General features: G+C 54.1%; 1 protein-coding gene across 3 annotated transcripts in view; it reads right to left on the reverse strand.

Moving 5' to 3' along the window:
* FBN3 (fibrillin 3) overlaps window positions 1-19,881 on the reverse strand; it is an 84,009-nt gene that overhangs the window by 60,840 nt on the left and 3,288 nt on the right. For all 3 annotated transcript variants that reach the window (XM_030807802.1, XM_030807803.1, XM_030807804.1), the window contains 15 exons: window positions 19,460-19,558; window positions 19,176-19,271; window positions 18,237-18,332; window positions 15,216-15,413; window positions 14,993-15,118; window positions 11,092-11,244; window positions 10,821-11,003; window positions 9,429-9,572; window positions 9,232-9,351; window positions 9,007-9,132; window positions 4,283-4,405; window positions 2,716-2,991; window positions 2,397-2,450; window positions 433-558; window positions 221-346 (listed from right to left, as the gene is read on the reverse strand). In XM_030807802.1, the coding sequence (XP_030663662.1) occupies window positions 221-346; window positions 433-558; window positions 2,397-2,450; window positions 2,716-2,991; window positions 4,283-4,405; window positions 9,007-9,132; window positions 9,232-9,351; window positions 9,429-9,572; window positions 10,821-11,003; window positions 11,092-11,244; window positions 14,993-15,118; window positions 15,216-15,413; window positions 18,237-18,332; window positions 19,176-19,271; window positions 19,460-19,558 (2,046 nt within the window). The remainder of the gene's footprint in view (window positions 1-220; window positions 347-432; window positions 559-2,396; window positions 2,451-2,715; window positions 2,992-4,282; window positions 4,406-9,006; window positions 9,133-9,231; window positions 9,352-9,428; window positions 9,573-10,820; window positions 11,004-11,091; window positions 11,245-14,992; window positions 15,119-15,215; window positions 15,414-18,236; window positions 18,333-19,175; window positions 19,272-19,459; window positions 19,559-19,881) is intronic.

Raw genomic sequence — 19,881 nt, forward strand, 5'->3', positions numbered from 1 at the left:
TGCATGTGTGTCTTGTGTACATGCCTCATGCAACATGTGAGTATCTGAGCATGTGCATATATGTGTGTGTGCACACTACATATAGCATGAATGTATGTGTGAATAGAGGTAATATGTAAGCATCTTTGAGCGTGTGCATGCCTGTGTGTGCACACGCCACACGCTAGTATGTCAGAGCATATGTGTGTGTGCAAACCCACGTGAGCCCGGGACCCAGTACCTTTGCAGATCTCCGTGTCCTGCCAGAAGTGGAAGCCGGCAGGGCAGGAGCAGCTGTAGCTGCCGGGGCTATTCTGGCACCACCCATTGTCACACAGGAGGCTGTTGAGGGCACACTCATCCACGTCTGTGGGGTGGGGGTGGGAGAGAGGGATGAGGGGTCTGCAGCGGAAGAGGCCGCCTACACATCCGCCCGCCAGGTGGTATGCTCACCTGTGCAGTCCTTGCCTGAGGCACCTGCCTCATAACCCAGGTTGCAGACGCAGCGGTAGCTGCCCCGAAGGTTCTCGCACATGCCATTGGCACAAACCTCAGGGTCCAGAGCACACTCGTTGATGTCTGCGGCAGGAGGAGGGTGTGTCAGCAGCAGCAGGAGGGTGTGTCTGCGGCAGGAGGAGGGTGTGTCCTGGCACACCAGGGGTCTCTAGAAGTCAGATTCCCCAAGGCCAGAGCTCCAGCCCAGACCCAGCCTCATTTTGCTCTAAACCGAGGTTTCTCAGCCTGGACACTGCTGACATTTGGGGCCAGATCATTTTTTGCTGCGAGGGGCCATCCCGTGCATTTCAGGATGTCGAGCAGCTCCCGTGGCCTCCACCCATGAGATGTCAGTAGCACCCACCACCCCAGTATTACTCCAGACATTGTCAAATGACCTCGGTGGGGCAGGGGCCAAATTATCTCCAGTTTGGAAATAGTGGAGCAGACATCCATACAGTGGCACTGTCATAAAAATAAAAGCAATTATAGGCCAGATACAATGGTTGTCACCTGTAATCCCAGCACTTTGGGAGGCTGAGGTGGGAGGATTGCTTGAGCCCAGGAGTTTGAGACCAGCCTGGGCAACATAGCAAGACCCCATCTCTATAAAAAGTAATTTTTTTTTTTGAGATAGGGTCTCACTCTGTCGCACAGGCTGGAGTGCAGTGGTGCAATCTCGGCTCACTGCAACCTCCACCTCCCTGGTTCAAGTGATTCTCGTGACTCAGCTCCCCAAGTAGCTGGGATTACAGCTGCCTGCCACCGCGCCTGGCTAATTTTTCTATTTTTAGTAGATATGGGGTTTCACCATGTTGGCCAGGCTGGTCTGGAACTCCTGACCTCAAGTGATCCACCCTCCTCGGCCTCCCAAAGTGCTGGGATTACAGGTGTGAGCCACCGTGTCTGGCCATAAAGTAAATGTTTTAAAAATTGGCTGGGCATGGCAGCTCATGTCTGTAATCACAGCACTTTGGGAGGCCGAGGTGGGTGGATCACTTGAGGCCAGAAGTTTGAGACCAGCCTGGGCAACATGGCAAAATCTCATCTCTACTAAAAAAAAAAAAAAAAAAAAAAAAAAAAATTAGCCGGGCATGGAGATGCATGCCTGTAATCCCAGCTATTCGGGAGGCTGAGGCAGGAGAATCGCTTGAACCCAGGAGGCTGAGGTTGCAGTGAGCCAAGATCATGCCAGTGCACTCCAGCCTGAGTAACAGAGCAAGACTCTGTCAAAAAAAAAAGAAAGAAGGAAAGAAAAGAAAGAGAAGGAAGGAAGGAAGGAAAGAAAAGAAAGAAAGAGAGAAAGAAAGAAAGAAAGAAAAGAAAGGAAGGAAGAAAAGAAAAAGAAAAGAAAGGAAGGAAGAAAAGAAAGGAAGAAAAGAAAGAGAAGAAAAACAAATTAGCAGGTCATGGTGGTGAGTGCCTGTGGTTCCAGCTACTCAGGTGGTATCGCTTGAGCCCAAGAGGTCGAGGCTGCAGTAAGCCGTGATTGCACCACATCACTCGAGCCCGGGCAATAGGGTGAGATCCCATCTCTTAAAAAGGGTGGGGGGAATTTGGGACACAGACACGCATACAGGGAGAACGCCATGTGAAGATGGAGGCAGAGGTGGGGACGACACCTCTATGAGCCAAGAAATGCCAAAGATTGCTGGAGCCACCACCAGAAGCTGGCACTGTCACCAGAGGTCCGGGACAGATTCTCCCTCAAAGCCTCCAAGGGAACCAGCCCTGCCAGCACCTTGATCTCCGACTTCTGGCCTCCAGGAGTGTGAGAGAATCAACTTCTATTGTAAGCCGTCCGGTCTGGGGAACTTTGTTACGGGAACCCCGAGCAAACTCCTCCAGCCTCCTACCACAGCTTTCCCCACATCTGGTAGGGGCAGGCTGGCTACTGTTTGGAGGGGCTGGGCTCCACTTACCTCGACCATCCATGGTAATGCCAAGCCCACTGCTGCACAGTGCCTGGAACTCGGCTGGGGATGGAGGGACAGAGTGAGATGGGTCAGGGAGCTTAGCCATGGCTCGGATTCAGCCACAGGCAAGGATGAGGCCCTCTGGTCTTGGGCAAGAGTTTGGGACAAAGACGCAACTCCAACCCCGGGGAGGGAGCAACTCCCTTCGGCCTCTTTTTGGGACAAGCCCCCGCTCCATGGCAGCCACGACCCCCAACCACAGGTGAGGACCAATGGAGGCACTCAGACCAAGGAGGCAATGGGGTCCGGGCAGCCGGATGCTCACCAGAGTTCTTGGCAGGACAAAGCTGGCAGGGCTCCCCAAAACTGTGGTCCGGGTTGGCACAGCAGCACTCGGACTTGGTGACAGTGCCAGGGAAGGGGCGGGCACAGGAGTTCTTCTCGATGGCCCCATAGCAGGTGCTGCGCACGTGGGTGTCCACGCACCTGCGGCCATCCGTGCCCACCGCCAGCCCCCCCAGGCACTGGCAGTGGAAGGAACCCTCGGTGTTGGTACAGTGGCCGTTCACGCAGATGCCGGGCGTCTGGCACTCGTCAATGTCTGCAGAAGCAGAGGCGGCACAGAGATGGGTTCCAGCCTGCTCCCTTCCTCTCTCCCCTCCCCATCTCCCACCCTTTCCATCTTCCCAGCCATTCTATTTCTTTCCTTTCCAGTTTCTTGTCTTTCCAGTTTCCTGTTGTCTGTGTCTCTGTCCTCTCTTCCTCTTGTCTCCTTCCTCTTCTCCTCCCCCATTATTCCCCATCCTTCTATCTTTCTCTCCACTTTTAAACAAATTTTTTAAAGGCAGGGTCTGACTTCCAGACTGGAGTGCAGTGGCATGATCATAGCTCACTGCAGCCTCCAACTCTGGGGCTCAAGCGATCCTGCTGCCTCAGCCTCCCGAGTAGCAGGGACTACAGGGGTGCGTCTCCATGTTCGGCTAATTTTTTAAATTTTTTTATAGAGATGGAGTCTCATCATGTTGCCCAGGCTGGTCTCAAACTTCTGAGCTCAAGTGATCTTTCTGCCTCAGCCTCCCAAAGTGCTGGGATTACAGGTGCATGCTACCATGCCCAGCTAATTTTTTTTTTTAGGTAGAAATGGGGTCTGACTATGTTGCTCAGGCTGGTCTCGAACTCCTGTCCTCAAGTGATCCTCTAACCTCAGCCTCCCAAAGTGCTGGGATCACAGATGAACCTGGCCCCTCCCCACCTTATAACCCATCACTTTTCTTTTCTTTTGAGACAGACTCTCACTCTTGTCACCCAGGCTGGAGTGCAATGGCGCGATCTCGGCTCACTGCAACCTCTACCTCCCAGGATCAAGCAATTCTCCTGCCTCAGCCTCCTAAGTAGCTGGGATTACAGGTGCCCACCACCACGCCCAGCTAATTTTTATATTTTTAGTAGAGACGGGGTTTCACCATGTTGGCCAGGCTGTTCTCGAACTCCTGACCTCAAATGATCCACCAACCTTGGCCTCCCAAAGTGCTGGGATTACAGATGCCCACCACCACGCCTGACTAATTTTTGTATTTTTAGTAGAGACGGGGTTTCACCATGTTGACCAGGCTGGTCTTGAACCCCTGACTTCAAATGATCCGTTTGTCTCGGCCTCCCAAAGTGCTGGGACTACAGGCGTGAGCCACAGCACCTGCCTCTTCTTTTCTTCCTTTCTTCCTTTCTTCACTTCTTCCCTTTTCCCTCCTCCTCCTCTTTCTCTCCCTACCCCTTCTCTTCTCCTTCTCTCATGCCCGTCCCTTCCCTGTCCGGTCCCTCTCCTCTTCCTCCCTGTCCCTGTGCTTCCCCGTCTCCCTTCTCCCCTCTACTGGCCAGTCTGGCTCCAGGCTCACCCATGCAGTAGCGGCCACCAGGCGCCAGCAGGAAGCCGGGTTTGCAGAGGCAGGAGAAGCTGCCATCCTCGTTGAGACACACGCCATTGACGCACGTGGTGCTGGTGGCACACTCGTTGTGGTCTGGGGACAACAGGAGAGGCTGGGTCCAGGCAGGGACCACACTGGGACCCTCTCTCTCCCTCCTCCAGGCTCCAGGGCTGACCCGACCCCCCAGGATCCCTCCCTGGGGTGTGGGAGGCAAACAAGCTGTGGTTGTGACTGTGTGTGCTTGTATATTAGTCTGTCTGCTGGGACCTGAGTTCCCCGGGGCACGACCCCCTTGCTCAGGCTGCATACAGTAGGTGCTGCATAAATATTTGCTCAAAGCTGAATAAAGGTGGTGGTTTTTGCACAACATTGGAAATTTATTAAATATCAGTGAATTGTTCATTTTAAAATGTTTAAATATTTTTTAAAAGACAACAATTTTTTTTTTTTTTTTTGAGACAGAGTCTCGCTCTGTCGCCCAGGCTGGAGCACAGTGGTGTGATCTCGGCTCCCTGCAACCTCCGCCTCCCAAGTTCAAGCAATTCTCCTGCTTCAGCCTCCTGAGTAGCTGGGATTACAGGCATGTACCACCATGCCCGGCTAATTGCTTTTGTATTTTTAGTAGAGACGGGGTTTCACCATGTTGGCCAGGCTAGTCTTGAACTCCTGACCTCGTGATACGCCTACCTCGGCCTCCCGAAGTGCTGGGATTACAGGCGTGAGCCACCGCGCTCCACCTCTTGTTCACTTCTAAATGATTAAATTTAGATTGTGTGAATCTTACTTCAATTTCATAAAAAGGAAACGGAAATAAAGTTAGTAAGACCATGGTCTAATTTAATGGAAGGTGGCAGGGGCAGAAATGAATTGTTTTCCAAAATGTCAGTTTTAAACAATAAAGGACTGAACATACATTTAAAAAAAATACAGCCGGGCGAGGTGGTTCACGCCTGTAATCCCAGCACTTTGGGAGGCTGAGATGGGCAGATCACGAGGTCAAGAGATTGAGACCATCCTGGCTAACATGGTGAAACCCCATCTCTACTAAAAACACACAAAAAAAAGAAAAAAAATATTAGCCAGGCGTAGTGGCGGGCGCCTGTGGTCCCAGTTACTGGGGAGGCTGAGGCAGGAGAATGACGTGTACCCAGGAGGCAGAGGTTGCAGTGAGCCAGGATCACACCGCTGCACTCCAGCCTGAGGGACAGAGTGAGACTCCGTCTCAAAATAAATAAATAAATTAATTAATTAATTAAAATAAATAAATGCATGAAATGCCACCACAAAATTATGCACATGAGCATTCACAGAAGCATTATGCCTAACAGCAAAAAGTGAAAACAAACCAGTGTCCTACTGATGAATGGATCAACACACTATGGTCTATTCATGTAATGGAACATTATTCGGCCATGAAAAAGAATGAAGAAGCCAGGTATGCTGACTCATGTCTGCAGTTCCAGCTACTCAAGTGGCTGAGGCAGTGGGAATGCTTGAGCCCCCCAGGACCCCTACCTGGGGTACGGGAGGCAAACAAGCTGTGGTTGTCTGTGGCTGTGTTTGCTTGTATATTAGTCTGTCTGCTGGGATATGAGTTAAAGTCCAGCCTAGGCAACATAGTGAGACCCAATCACAAAAAAATAAATACATGGCTGGGCACGGTGGCTTACGCCTGTAATCTCAGCACTTTGGGAGGCCGAGGCGGGCAGATCACCTGAGGTCAGGCGTTCAAGACCAGCCTGGCCAACATGGTGAAACCCCGTCTCTACTAAAAATACAAACGTTAGCCGGGCACAGTGGCACACACCTGTAATCCCAGCTACTCAGGAGGCTGAGGCAGGAGAATCGCTTGAACCCGGGCAGTGGAGGTTGCAGTGAGCTGAGATGGCACCACTGCACTCCAGCCTGGGAGATAGAGAGAGACTCAAAATGAATAAATAAATAAATATAAATATATATATATATTTTTTTGAAACAAGGTTTAGCTCTGTCACCCAGTCTAGAGTGCAGTGATGCCATCACAGCTCACTGCAGCCCCGAACTCCTGGGCTCAAGTGCTCTTCCTGCCTCAACCTCCTGAGTAGCTGGGACTACAGGCACCTGCCACCATGCCAGGCTAATTTGTGGGTGTTCTGTAGAGACAGGGTCTTGCTATGTTGCTCAGGCTGATCTTGAACTCCTGGCTTCAAGTGATCCTCCTGCCTTCCAAAGTACTGGGATTACAGTTGTGAGCCACCAAGCTTGGCATAAAAAAAAATTTTTTTTTTGAGACTGAGTCTCTCTCTGTCACCCACACTTGAGTGCAGTGGTGTGATCTTGGCTCATTGCAGCCTCCGTCTCCTGGGTTCAAGCAATTCTCCTGCTTCAGCCTCCTGAGTAGCTGGGATTACAGGCATGCGCCACCACACTTGGCTAATTTTTGTATTTTTAGTAGTGACAGGGTTTCACCATGTTGGCCAGGCTGGTCTCGAACACTTGACCTCAAGTGATCCTCCCACCTCAGCCTCCCAAAGTGTTGGGATTACAAGCATGAGCCACTGTGCCTGGCATAAAAATTTATTTAATTAAAAAAAATGAGGCTGGGTACAGTGGCTCACACCTGTAATCCCAGCACTTTGGGAGGCCGAGGCAGGCAGATCATGAGGTCAGGAGATCAAGACCATCCTGGCCAACATGGTGAAACACTGTCTGCTAAAATAAAAAAATTAGCCGGGCATAGTGGCAGGGGCCTGTAGTCCCAGCTACTCAGGAGGCTGAGTCAGGGGAATCGCTTGAACCTGGGCGGTGAAGATTGCAGTGAGCTGAGATCGCACCACTGCACTCCAGCCTAGCGACAGAGCGAGACTCCATCTCAAAAAAAAAAAAAAGAAGAGCCAGGCGCGGTGGCTCGCGCTTGTAATCCCAGCACTTTGGGAGGCCGAGGCGGGCGGATCACGAGGTCAGGAGATCGAGAACACGTTGAAACCCCGTCTCTACTAAAAATGCAAAAAGTTAGCCAGGCGTGGTGGTGGGCACCTGTGGTCCCAGCTACTCGGAGAGGCTGAGGCAGGAGAATGGCGTGAACCCGGGAGGTGGAGTTTGCAGTGAGCCGAGATCGCGCCACTGCACTCCAGCCTGGGCGACAGAGCGAGAGTCTGTCTCAAAAAAAAAAAAAAAAAAAAAAAAAAGAAGAATCAGCACCAATACACGCTGCAATATGGATGAATCCTGAAAACAGCATATTCAGCAAAAGAAAGCCAGTCACAGAAAGCCACGATTCCCTTTTGTCCAGAACTGGCAGCTTCATTGAGTCAGAAAACCGATTCGCCTAGTGCCCAGGGCTGCGGGTAAAGACAGAGAATTATAGAGTGACTGTTACTGAATACCAGGTTTGTTTTTGAGGTGATAAAGGTATTTTCCAGTTGGGTTGTAGTGATGCTTGTCCACCTCTGTGCATATACTAAAAACCATTGACTAGTACACTTCAAATGGCTAATTTTATGGTATATGAATTATATATCAATAAATGCCAAAAATGTCTTTTTAAATGAAGGAATGCAGAAAGGATAAGATCCTTCCACCCGAGGGGAGACTTGAAGGTAGACCTCCTGAGATAAGGTGATGGAGTCAAGAGGTCCCACTGGGTTATGGCTTGTGGGAGCCAAGTCCCCATTGGCTCCCACAAGCCATAACCCACCATACTCCAGAGTAAGCTGATGGGGGCGCTCTCCAAGGTCCTGATCTCAACTCTCTCTCTCTCTCTCTCTCTCTCTCTCTCTCTCTCTCTCTCTCTCTCTCTCTCCCCCCCCTTCCTCATTCTCTCTCTCTCTCCCCTCCCCATTCTCTCTCTTATCAGCCAGGCAGGTCCTGATCTCAACTCTCTCTCTCTCTCTCATTCTCTCTCTCATCAGCCAGGCTCTTCCAAGCCATCCTAGGACGGGGAGGGACTCTTCTCCAGGCCAAGGTCAGGCGGTTGCCAGTGTGGTCTTGCCCAAAAAGACCCTTTCTTTTTCTTTCTTTCTTTTTGTTCTTTTTGACAGAGTTTCGCTCTTGTTGCCCAGGCTGGAGTGCAGTGGTGTGATCTCAGCTCACTGCAACCTCTGCCTCCCGGGTTCAAGTGATTCTTCTGCCTCAGCCTCCCGAGTAGCTGGGATTACAGGCGTCTGCCACCATGCTCAGGTAATTTTTTTGTATTTAGTAGAGATGGGGTTTCACCACGTTGGTCAGGCTGGTCTCGAACTCCTGACCTCAGGTGATCCACCCCCCTCGGCCTCCCAAAGTGCTGGGATTACAGGCGTGAGCCACTACACTTGGCCTTCTTTTTTTTTAGGTGATGGAGTCTCGCTCTATCAGCCAGGCTGGAGTGCAGGGGCACGATCACTGCTCACTGCAGCCTCAACCTTTTCGGCTCAAGAGATTCTCCTGCCTCAGCCTTGCAGAGAGCTGGCATTACAGGCATGAGCCACCAAGGCTGGCCCCAAAAGGTCCTTTTTTGTGATTCATGGAATAAATTCAGGAAGGAGGAAATGAAGGGGAGAGTCAGGGTGGTCAGGGGATAAGAAGGGTCTAAGGTGGGCTGCTGGGTTCAGAGGTGAGCAGAGGAGACATCGTAGGGAGAGAGGTGGGTTTTGGGGCAGAGTGAAGATATGAGGTGGCTGTAAAAGGCAGCTAGTGGGGCCCAGAATCCCCTGCCCACCAGCCCACCCCCAACTCACCCACACACTTCTTGCCGTCAGGGCTGAGCTCGAAGCCTGCATTGCAGACACACTGGAAGCTGCCCTTTGTGTTGACACAGCGGCCCAGGTGACAAAGGCCACCACTGACAATGCACTCGTCCACATCTGCGGGGAAGGCAGATGGGCAGTCAAGAGGTACCCCCCACCCTCCAAGCCTGGCCCAGACCCCCCAACATCACCCCCACTCCGTACGGACAGCCGTACCCACGCATGCCTGCCTGGTGGGCGTGGCCTGGAAGCCTGGGTAGCATCGGCAGTGGTAGGTGCCGGGGATGTTGACGCAGTCACCGTGGTGGCAGGGGCTGCTGGTGCATTCGTCTACATCTGAGGGGAGAGGACCCTGAGCCCTAGCACCAGCAGGGCAGTGAGAACCCACCCCCCTCCACCTGGCCGCGGCTCACCGATGCACTCGCCACGCACGTCCTGGGTGTAGCCCACATTACACTCGCAGCGGTAGCTGGAAGGCGTGGGCAGGCAGCGGCCATTCAGACACAGGTTGGTGAAGTGTCGGCAGATGTCAATGGTCTGGTTCAGGGTAGCAGTGCCTACGGGTGGGGCCGGCAGAGGCATCTGAGCAGTGGCTGGCCCCCACCCCAGTCTGGAGCCTGGGCTTCACCTCTCTAGGCCCAGATACCCCCTCTAAGGCTGGGACCCTGCCCTGGCTCAGATCCTGCCCTCTTTCCCGTGGAGAGTCGTGCCTTAGATTCAGAACTCCAACCTGGGACCTAGATCCCTCCAACCCGGGCCTGGATCCCTCCAACCTGGGGTCTAGATACCTCCAACCTGGGGCCTGGATCCCTCCAACCTGGGGCCTCGATCCCTTCAACCTGGGACCTGGATCCCTCCAACCTGGGACCTGGATCCCTCCAACCTGGTGTCTAGATCTCTCCAACCTGGTGTCTAGATCTCTCCAACCTGGAACCTAGATCCCTCCAACCTGGGGCCTAGATCTCTCCAACCTGGGGCTTAGATCCCACCAACCTGAAGCCTAGATCCCTCCAACCTGGGACCTGGATCCCTCCAACCTGGGGCCTAGATCCCTCCAACCTGGGACCTGGATCCCTCCAACCTGGGGCCTAGATCCCTCCAACCTGGAGCCTTAGATCCCTTCAATCTGGAGCCTAGATCCCTCTAACCTGGTCCCAGAGATGCCTGGACTCCTACTCTGGGCCCAAATCCTCATTATGGGGCAAGAACCCACCCCAGGCCTAAATCCTACATGTCAGACCCCCACACCAGGCCCAAACTCCCCACCCAAAGCCCAAACCCTGACTTATTTATTTATATACATATTTTTTTAGAGACAGGGCCTCACTTTGTCACCCAGGTTGGAGGGCAGTGGCACAATCACAGCTCACTGCAGCCTCCAACTCCTGGGCTCCAGCAATCCTCCTGCCTCATCCTCCTGAGCGGCAGGGACTACTGGTGCACATCACCACACCTAGCTAATTTTCAATTTGCTGTAGAGACAGGGTCTTGCTCTGTTGCCCAGGCTGGTCTCGAACTCCTGGCCTCAAGCAATCCTTCCACCTCGGCCTCCAAAGTACGGGGATTACAGGCATGAGTCGCTGTGTCCGGCCCAAACCCTAACTTTGAGGACCAGATTCTCCAGTTACCTCCATCCCCATCCACTACCAGCACCGTCATCCCTACTAGCCAGGCCAGGAGTTCCCCCTCCAAAGCCCTAACCCTCTCTCTGAGGCCTGGACACCTTCCCCTGTTCGGAGCTCTCTCCCCAGACCCAGGACCATCCTTCAAGTCTTGGAATATTCCTCCCAAGCCCCAGGCCTCACCAATATTAGAGTTCCCAGGGCCCAGGCTGGGGATCCCACGCACATTGGAGCCATGGGGGTTGAGTCGCGCCAGCCCAAGAGGGGGACCCATGCCATTGGATCCGAAGCCCAGGAGGCCAGGGAAGAGGCCAGGGTGGCTGGGTAGCAGCGGCAGCCCCTGGGCGCACAGTTGCTGGAATTCATCTGCAAGGAAGCAGGGTTGAGGCCAGGCCCTTGGTCCTCCCCTGTCCCCTCCTCCCCCGCAGCCCTGCAGGCTGCAGCTCTTACTCACTGGAGCCCCGAGGAGGACACAGCTCAGGGGCCGGGCCAGCTGCCCAGCACCTGCCCCTGTCGCAGCAGCACTGCCTGCGAGTGTAGTGGCCAGCGAGGTCTCCAGCACAGCGGCCCCCGAAAAGCACTGAGAAGCAGGTGCCGGCCTGGTGGTCTGCAAAAGATCAGAGGGTGAGCCCATGAGCACGGGACATCAGTGACCAGACCTGGATCCAAATTCCAGCTGTAGCAGCACTGCCTGTAGGACGGGTCTGTTTGCCACTCTGTGCCTCAGTTTCCCCTCCATAAAATGGGGATGCTTGGAGCATCCACCTCACCCGGGAAAAGTATTACCTGGATGAAAAGTCTGACATAGTCCAGATGCAGTAGCTCATGCCTGTAATCCCAGCACTTTGGGAGGCCAGGGCAGGAGGATCACTTGAGGTCAGGAGTGCAGGACCAGCCTGACCAACACGGCGAAACCTCATGTCTACTAAAAATACAAAAATTAGCCAAGCGGGGTGGCAGGCACTTGTAATCACAGCTACTTGGGAGGCTGAGGCAGGAGAATCGCGAATTGCTTGAACCCAGGAGACAGAGGTTGCAGTGAGCTGAGATCATGCCACTGCACTCCAGCCTGGGCAACAGAGCAAGACTCCGTCTCAAAAAAAATAAAGGGCCGGGTGCGGTGGCTCACACCTGTAATCTCAGCACTTTGGGAGGCTGAGGCGGGAGGATCACGAAGTCAGGAGTTCAAGAACAGCCTGGCCAACATGATGAAACCCCGTCTCTACCAAAAATACAAAAATTAGCTGGGTGCGGTGGCTCACACCTGTAATCCCAGCTACTTGGGAGGCTGAGGCAGGAGAATCACATCAACCCAGGAGGCGGAGGTTGTAGTGAGCCGAGATCATGCCACTGCACTCCAGCCTGGGCCACAGACCAAGATTCCATCGCAAAAATAAATAAGTAAATAAATAAATAAATAAATAAAAAGTTTGACCTGTGGCCAATGCTCGCTCATTGCCATCTCTTGTTACCAAGATTCCAAGTTATCACACACAGAGGTAGTGAGCTCCCCGTCACTGCAGGCATCCAACCACACTGAGGAAGACCCATTGGCGGGGAAGGACTGCCCCGGTGGGATACCAGGCAGGGACACCGAGATCTGCAGCTGTGTGTCTGCTTGCTGGCTTCAGGCATTACGCAGAAGCCCACGAGACTGTGAATTTCAGAGAGGGGCCCCAAGGAGTCGAGGGGTGGATTGATGGCTACAGCCCCCGGGGAGACTGAGGCAGACAGGCTCCCCAGGTGTGAGAACCACTAACACTCTTCCACTTCCCTCTGCGTCCTCAAGGTCAATGGCTTTATGCAGCGATCAGATTTCTCAGGCTCTGGCTTAAAGAGCATATTTTAGGCTTAAAAATGCACAAAGCTTGGCCCGTGGCCCACAGTATAAAAAACTCCCAGCACTGGGAGGGCCACTGAGAGCCGCCCCTGACCTGCCCCAAGCTGGGAAAACATGCAAATGTTTCCACCTCCGTGGTCCCCGCCCCGTGCACCTGGGGGCCCCCCAGGTACGTGCGTGGGAATCAGGGTTTTTCGTTCTCAGCCTTATCATAGCCCCTCAAAGGGGACTGGGCCTGCCCAGACAAGGAGAGGTCAACAGACTCCTCCAAAGTCACACAGCTGCAAAAGCAAGAGGAGCACGGGAAACTCGATTTCCCAATCTCAGGGGACCCAACAGGCAACAGTCCCTCAAGCAAGAGAGACAGAACACAAGAATTTTAACAAAAATTCTCAGCCACGGTGGCTCATGCCTGTAATCCCAGCACTTTGGGAGGCTGAGGCGGGCGGATCACCTGAGGTCAAGAATTTGAGACCAGCCTGGCCAACACAGTGAAATCCCGTCTCTACTAAAAATGCAAAAATTAGCGGGGCATGGTGGTGGGTGCCTGTAATCCCAGCTACTGGGGAGGCTGAGGCAGGAGAATCACTTGAACCCGGGATGCGGAGGTTGCAGTGAGCCGTGATCGCGCCATTGCACTCCAGCCTGGGGGACAGAGTAAGACTGTCTTAAAACAAGAAAATAAAAGAATTTTAACAAAAATGATCCTGTCATTGCTGTAAGTACACACCGTGAGCTAAGTGGTCACAGCCTCAACCTTACCTGGTGTCCATGAATGTGTATTAAGTATCCTCTAGGTACCAGCCCTCTGCAAATTACTCCCCAAATGATATCTTACCCAATCTTCATTGAGCTGGGTACTGCTATTATCTACCATTTTACAGATGGGGAAACTGAGGCACAGAGCGGTTAAGTCACTTGCCCAAGGCCACAGGGTCTGGGAGCAGCTCTGGGTGGGAGCCCCGGACTGATTCCAAAGCCTATGTTCAGAGGCTGGTTTGTCAAATCCAGGGTCTGGTCTTTAGCAGCTGAGAGAGGACCCCGCAGTCCAGGGGATGTGTCCACAGCTACCCCTAATGCCAGCTGTGATGGCCCCCAGTGGTGGAGACCTAGAAAGTCTGGAGTTGGCCAGCCGGGCACGGTGGCTCATGCCTGTAATCCCAGCACTTGGGAGGCTGAGGCGGGGGGGATCACCTGAGGTCGGGAGTTCGAGACCAGCCTGACCAATATGGAGAAACCCCGTCACTACTGAAAATACAAAATTAGCCGGGTGGGGTGGCACATGCCTGTAATCCCAGCTACTTGGGAGGCTGAGGCAGGAGAATCGCTTGAACCCGGAAGGCAGAGGTTGCAGTGAGCCGAGATCGCACCATCGCACTCCAGCCTGGGCAATAAGAGCAAAACTCCATCTCAAAAATAAATAAATAAATAAAGTCTGGAGTTGGCCACAGCATACTGGCTGAACTCCAAACACAATATTCTCAGCTCTGCCTGGTAGTGGCCTAGCCTGAGGGGACCAGGGTGACGCTGGAAAACCTCCAAGCCCCCTCCTGTCTCCCCAAACCAGGACACTGCCCATCCTCCGCCACCAGCATTCATGTTCCTGGCCAGCCCTGTTGGCCACAGGCAACTTCTAGGCCTGACATTCAGCTCATCAAGGCAGCAAAAGGAGGGAGAGGCCTAAGTGCAGCGGGGTGTGGGGGGTTCCCACTTGGCCAGACCAAGTGTCTGGGGGTTGCTGAAGGGTGGGCCTCCAGGGGTAGCCTCAGCCCAAAGGACCACCAGCCGGGCAGGGGGTCTGGGGAGTTGAGTGTGTTCTGGACTTGTTGACTAGACTCAAGCAAACCTCCCCTTTCTGGGCCTCAGTTTCCTGATCTCAAAAATGAGGGTGGGGCCGGGTGAGGTGGCTCACGCCTGTAGTCCCAGCACTTTGGGAGGCCGAGGAAGGTGGATCACTTGAGGCCAGGAGTTCAAGACCAGCCTGGCCAACATGGAGAAACCCTATCTCTACTAAAAATACAAAAATTAGCTAGGCGTGGTGGCTTGCGCCTGTAATCCCAGCTACTTGGGAAGCTGAGGCAGGAGGATCTCTTGAACCGGGAGGCAGAGGTTGCAGTGAGCTGAGATCACGCCACTGCACTCCAGCCTGGGTAACAGAGCAGACTGTGTCTCAAAAAAAAAAAAAAAGAGAGAGACAGAGAGCTGAACAAGGGGTCTCTCTCCTACCCACTCTCTCCCGCTCCGGCCCCTTGGTTCACTCAGGCAGTGGGTGCCATCCAGGCTGCTGGCAAAAGCTTGGAACAGGTGCACACGTAGCTCCTGACAGTGTTGGTGCAGTCACCCCCGGAGCAGAGGCCGGGCAGGCTGAGACACTCATTCACATCTACATAGACAGGGACAAGGTCAGAACTGGGCACCTCACCAGACTGACCCCTCTGCGTTCCTGCAGGGGAGCCTGAGCCCCCATGACACGAGTCACAGAGGAGGTCCCAGGTTGTCCCCTCCAGTCACCCACCTTCACATGCAGCACTGCTGTCACTGAGCCGGTGTCCAACTGGACAGCGGCAAAGGAAGGAGCCCACCGTGTTGACACAGCTGCCTCCCTGGCACAGGCCTGGCACAGCCTGGCACTCATCCACATCTGCAAGGACAAAGCCCGGCAAGGGAATGAGAGGCCCATCAGAGGGAAGAACCAAGGTGGCCAAGGCCTCCCACTCAGGCCTGAACCCACTATTCACCTTGGCAGGCCCCCGTGTGGATATTGGGGATGAAGCCACGGCGGCAGGGGTGTGGCTGTGCAGGGCAAAGTTCACATGGAAGGCCCCAGGCACGGCCCACAGTGGCACAGCAAAGCGCCTTGGTGCACACGAGGCCCGTCAGCTGATGCTGGCACCCCTCGGGGCCCACTTGGCCAAAGCAGGGTCCAGTCCGGTAATCTGCAGGGCAGACAGATGTGGGTACCTGGCTGAGGGCTGCCTCTGTCTAGAGATCTCTGCGTCTCTAACACCTTCTCAGCGCCCCCTGCACCCACAGACCAAGCTTTACTTATGCTGCTCCCTTCCTAAATAGAATATCTTTCCTCCCCTTTCCCTGCCTAACGAACTCCTATTCACCCTTCAAAACCCTTTTTCTTCAAAGCACTTCCTGACCAACTTCCAAGAGACCAGCACCTCCAAGCCCACAAAGCTCAGGGCCTGTGTGAACACCCTGTCTGAACTGATGGGACTCCTTCCCCAGGCCTATCCTCCCTTCAGGCCTAGGCAGGGACCCATGGACGCCCAGCTAAAAAGCACGTCTAGTCCTTCAGCACATGCCTGGCCCTGCCATATCGCCCAGATTTGGGGAAGGATCTGTTATCGGCCTAAATTCTCTGGACCCCCAACATCACATCCCCAATCCCCTTCAGGCCCAGCCCAAGGTGACTGCATTGGTTCCCCCAACCCCAGTACATGAGCCCAGATGTGACTTCTTGGCTCTCTTCTCCAGATGTTTCCAATAAAGGAGTTAGCTCTCAAACAAGGGCAGCCCCTCCCAAGAGAAGAAGCCAAACTCACCCCCAACTCAGGCCCCAGAAGGAGGAGGGGCTTCACAGAGACCCCCACCCCCCGGCTGTCCTGATGCCCCAAGCCAAAACGTAATTCCTGGCAGCTCCCCCCCCTCCCCCTCCCCCTCACTCTCCTGCCACCCAGAGCTTGGCCCGCCTCCAACAGCCCATGTTCCAATTCTGCAGTTTCCAGAAGCCCACCCTCAAACCCAGGTCACTTCCCCAGCCCCTCCAGCTTCTAATCTCCGGGTCCTGCCCCTCCTCACCTTCCTGGGCCGAAACACCACGTCAGGCACTCAGATGCCTCCACTATCTGAAAATCTCACAAGCCTGAGTGTCCCTGACGCCACCCACTCCTGTTCTCTTTCTCTTTCTCAGCCTCCTGTGGGCTCTGTTTTTTCTGTCCGGGCTTAAATGCCCAGGTGGCTGTCTCTGCTGGCCCTTCCTTCTCTCACGGGGATCCTCAGCTGCACCCTGGGCTTCAGTCCCCATGGACGGAGCAGCCCACGCCGCCGTCTCAGCCCCAGGCCTGAGCGTCCAGCTGCTTCCCAGACAACTTGCAAGTCCCTCGGCCAACACCGAGCTCAGAGTCTTCCTCCTCCCTGCCGGGGTGCACCACTACCTTCCCCCCCAGTTTTCAGACCAGGCTGGGGTTCATCTTGACTCCTTCCTTCTTCTCTCCCAGTCCCTGCCACACCTCACTGCTCACAAGAAAGACATCACTGTGTCCATTCTCCTTTTTTCTTTTCTTTTTTTTTTTGAGACAGGGTCTCCCTCTGTCTTCCAGGCTGGAGTGCAGTGGTGTGATCTTGGCTCACTGCCACCCAGGTTCAAAAGATTCTCATGCCTCAGCCTTCCAAGTAGCTGGGACTACAGGCACACCCTGCCAAACCCGGCTAAATTTTTTTTTTGTATTTTTAGTAGAAATGGCTTTTGCCATGTTGGCCATGGCTGGTCTCAAACTCCTGGCCTCCAGTGATCTGCCCGCCTCGGCCTCCCAAAATGCTGGAATTGCAGGCATGAGCCACAGTGCTTGGCCTCTTTTCTTTCTTTCTTTCTTTCTTTCTTTCCTTCCTTTCTTCTTCCTTCCTTCCTTCCTTCCTTTCCTTCCTTCCTTCCTTCCTTCCCTTTCTTTCTTTCTTTCTTTCTTTCCTTCTTTCCTTCTTTTTTTTAAGAGAGGCAGGGTCTGGTTCTGTCACCCAGGCTGGAATGCAGTGGCACCACCACGGCTCACTGCAGCCTCGAACTCCTGGGCTCATGCAATCCTCCCATTTCAGCCTGAGACTACAGATATGCACCACCATGCCAGGCTAATTTTTTACTTTTTGTAGAGTGGGGGGTCTCACTATGTCGCCCAGGCTGGTCTCAAACTCCTGGTACGTCCATCTTCTTAATTTTGGTAACAACCTCTCAGCAGGTGACCCCACCCATCTTAGCCCTCTTAAAAATGGGATCATTTTTAAGAGTTAGGGTGACCAGGTGTGGTGGCTCATTTTGGGAGGCTGAGACAGGCAGATCACTTGAGACCAGGAGTTCTAGGCCAGTCTGGCCAACATGGCAAAACCTCATCTCTACTAAAATTACAAAAATTAGCTGAGCATGGGGATGCCTGTAATCCCAGCTACTCGGGAGGCAGAAGTGGGAGAATTGCTTGAACCTGGGAGGCGGAAGTTGCAGTGAGCCGAGATCATACCACTGCACTCTAGCCTAGGTGAAAGAGCAAAACTTTGTCTCAAAAAAAAAGAGAATTAGGGCGCAATAAAGAGGGGGTTTGCCCATTTCATGAAGTCCAATCCACCCTACCAGATCCAGCTGAGGGGTCCCCTCCTCCAGGAAGCCCTCCCTGACTCCCTTCCGTGGAGCAGATGGTTTCTCTGTCCTTTGCATGCTCCAGGGCTGCCCCAACCCTTGTCTTAGCCTTGAAACCCCCAGATAAGAATCTTCTGCTTGCAGTTTCTTCTCCCTGCCCCTCAGACTGGCACATCCTCTCTCTTTCCTACCAGACTCCAACACAGGCGCTAGCTCAGAGCCAGTGAATAGCAGATGTTTTGGAGAACAGATGAGCAAATGAAAGAAATGTCCTCAGACTGTCCCAACTGCGGGAAGGAGGCTAGTTGTGTCCTCTCAAGGCCTGGCCATGTCTCAGGGGCTTCCAGGAAACCCCCTTTCCTCCATCGAGTCCCCTGTCTACCTCCCACCTGCATGTGCTTGGTACCTCTCTCACAGTGAGGTCCCATGAAGCCATACACACAGGCGCAGCGGCTGGGTCCAATGCAGCGACCCCCATTGTGGCAGCCGCGGTCACAGATGGCTGTGGAGGGAGAGAGGGTGATGGCTGGAGGTCCCCCAGCAGCAGAGAGAGCTGGGGTTCACAGCAAGCCCGTCTTCACCCAGGAATCCCTAGGATCTGGCCCAGGTTGAATAAGACTGAGGCCGGGCTCAGTGGCTCGTGCCTGTAATCCGAGCACTTTGGGAGGCCAAGGCAGGTGGATCACCTGAGGTCAGGGGTTCGAGACCAGCCTGTCCAATATAGTGAAACCCCATCTTTACTAAAAACACAAAAATTAGCCAGGCATGGTGGCAGGCGCTTGTAATCCCAGCTACTTGGGAGGCTGACGCAGGAGAATTGCTCAAACCTGGGAGGTGGAGGTTGCAGTGAGCTGAGATGGTGCCACTGCACTCCAGCCTGGGCAACAGAGCAAAACTCATCTCAAAAAAAAAGAAGGCCGGGCGCGGTGGCTCATGCCTGTAATCCCAGCACTTTGGGAGGCCGAGGCGGGCAGATCACGAGGTCAGGAGATCGAGACCATCCTGGCCAACATGGTGAAACCCCGTCTCTACTAAAAATACAAAAAATTAGCCAGGCATGGTGGCAGGCATCTGTAGTCCCAGCTACTCGGGAGGCTGAGGCAGGAGAATGGCATGAACCCGGGAGGCGGAGCTTGCAGTGAGCTGAGATCTTGCCACTGCACTCCAGCCTGGGTGACACAGCGAGACTCTGTCTCAAAAAAAAAGACTGTGACAATAAACGTCCCCTGCAATCTCCAGTCCAGGAAGAAGGAACCCTGGGCAGTGGGCAGGTGGCAGCAGAGACCAATACTCTGGGATCACAGTCCCAGGTGTGCAAGGAGGGGAGTCCCATGGGGATACTCACGCTGCCCACACACGGTGCCTGTGTAGCCCTTCTGACACAGACAGGACGCCCCCCAGCAGGTGCCCCCATTCATACAGCTCACACTGCACCCTGATCCTGGGGACAGGAAGGCAAGAAGCATAGTAAGGTGGAGACGGGCCCCGAGATGCCCTCCCAGGAAGGCTGCAGGACTGGGCATGCTCAGCCCCGCTCCTGTCCTTCAACAAAAGCAGCCCAGGCTCCCCGTGGCAACCGGAACCCTGTGACCTTCTTCTCCCTCCCGCAAGAGGCCACTTCCCGCTCACCTCGGCTCACCCCGCAGCTGGGAGCCAGCGTCCCATCCGCACAGGTGCACAGGTTGGGCTGGGAGCAGAAGCCTTCACCGCAGGTGCGCCTACAGATGGCTGGATGGGTGCAGCAGGTAGCAGTCAAGACCAGGACCGAGGCTGGGCCATCCCTGTTCCATCGGTGCCCGGGCTGGCCGGAATACCTCGGTGGATGCTGCTGGTCATCTGCATCCCTGGCTCTGCTCATAGCATACCCCATCCCTGTTTTCATGGGATGTCCCCCACTCTTGGGCTGGGCTGGGCAGGTAGTGTGACCCAGGCTGTGGGTTGGGGACTCTGCTACAGCCATTGGGAGAGAATGCTTTTGGGCCAGAGCTGCTGAGCTGTGAGGACAGAGCTGGAGGTGCTGGGGTCCTGGATACTGTGGTTGGGTGTCTCCT

Source organism: Nomascus leucogenys, unplaced genomic scaffold (assembly GCF_006542625.1).
Source record: "Nomascus leucogenys isolate Asia unplaced genomic scaffold, Asia_NLE_v1 Super-Scaffold_241, whole genome shotgun sequence".
NCBI classification, from domain to species: Eukaryota; Metazoa; Chordata; class Mammalia; order Primates; family Hylobatidae; genus Nomascus; species Nomascus leucogenys.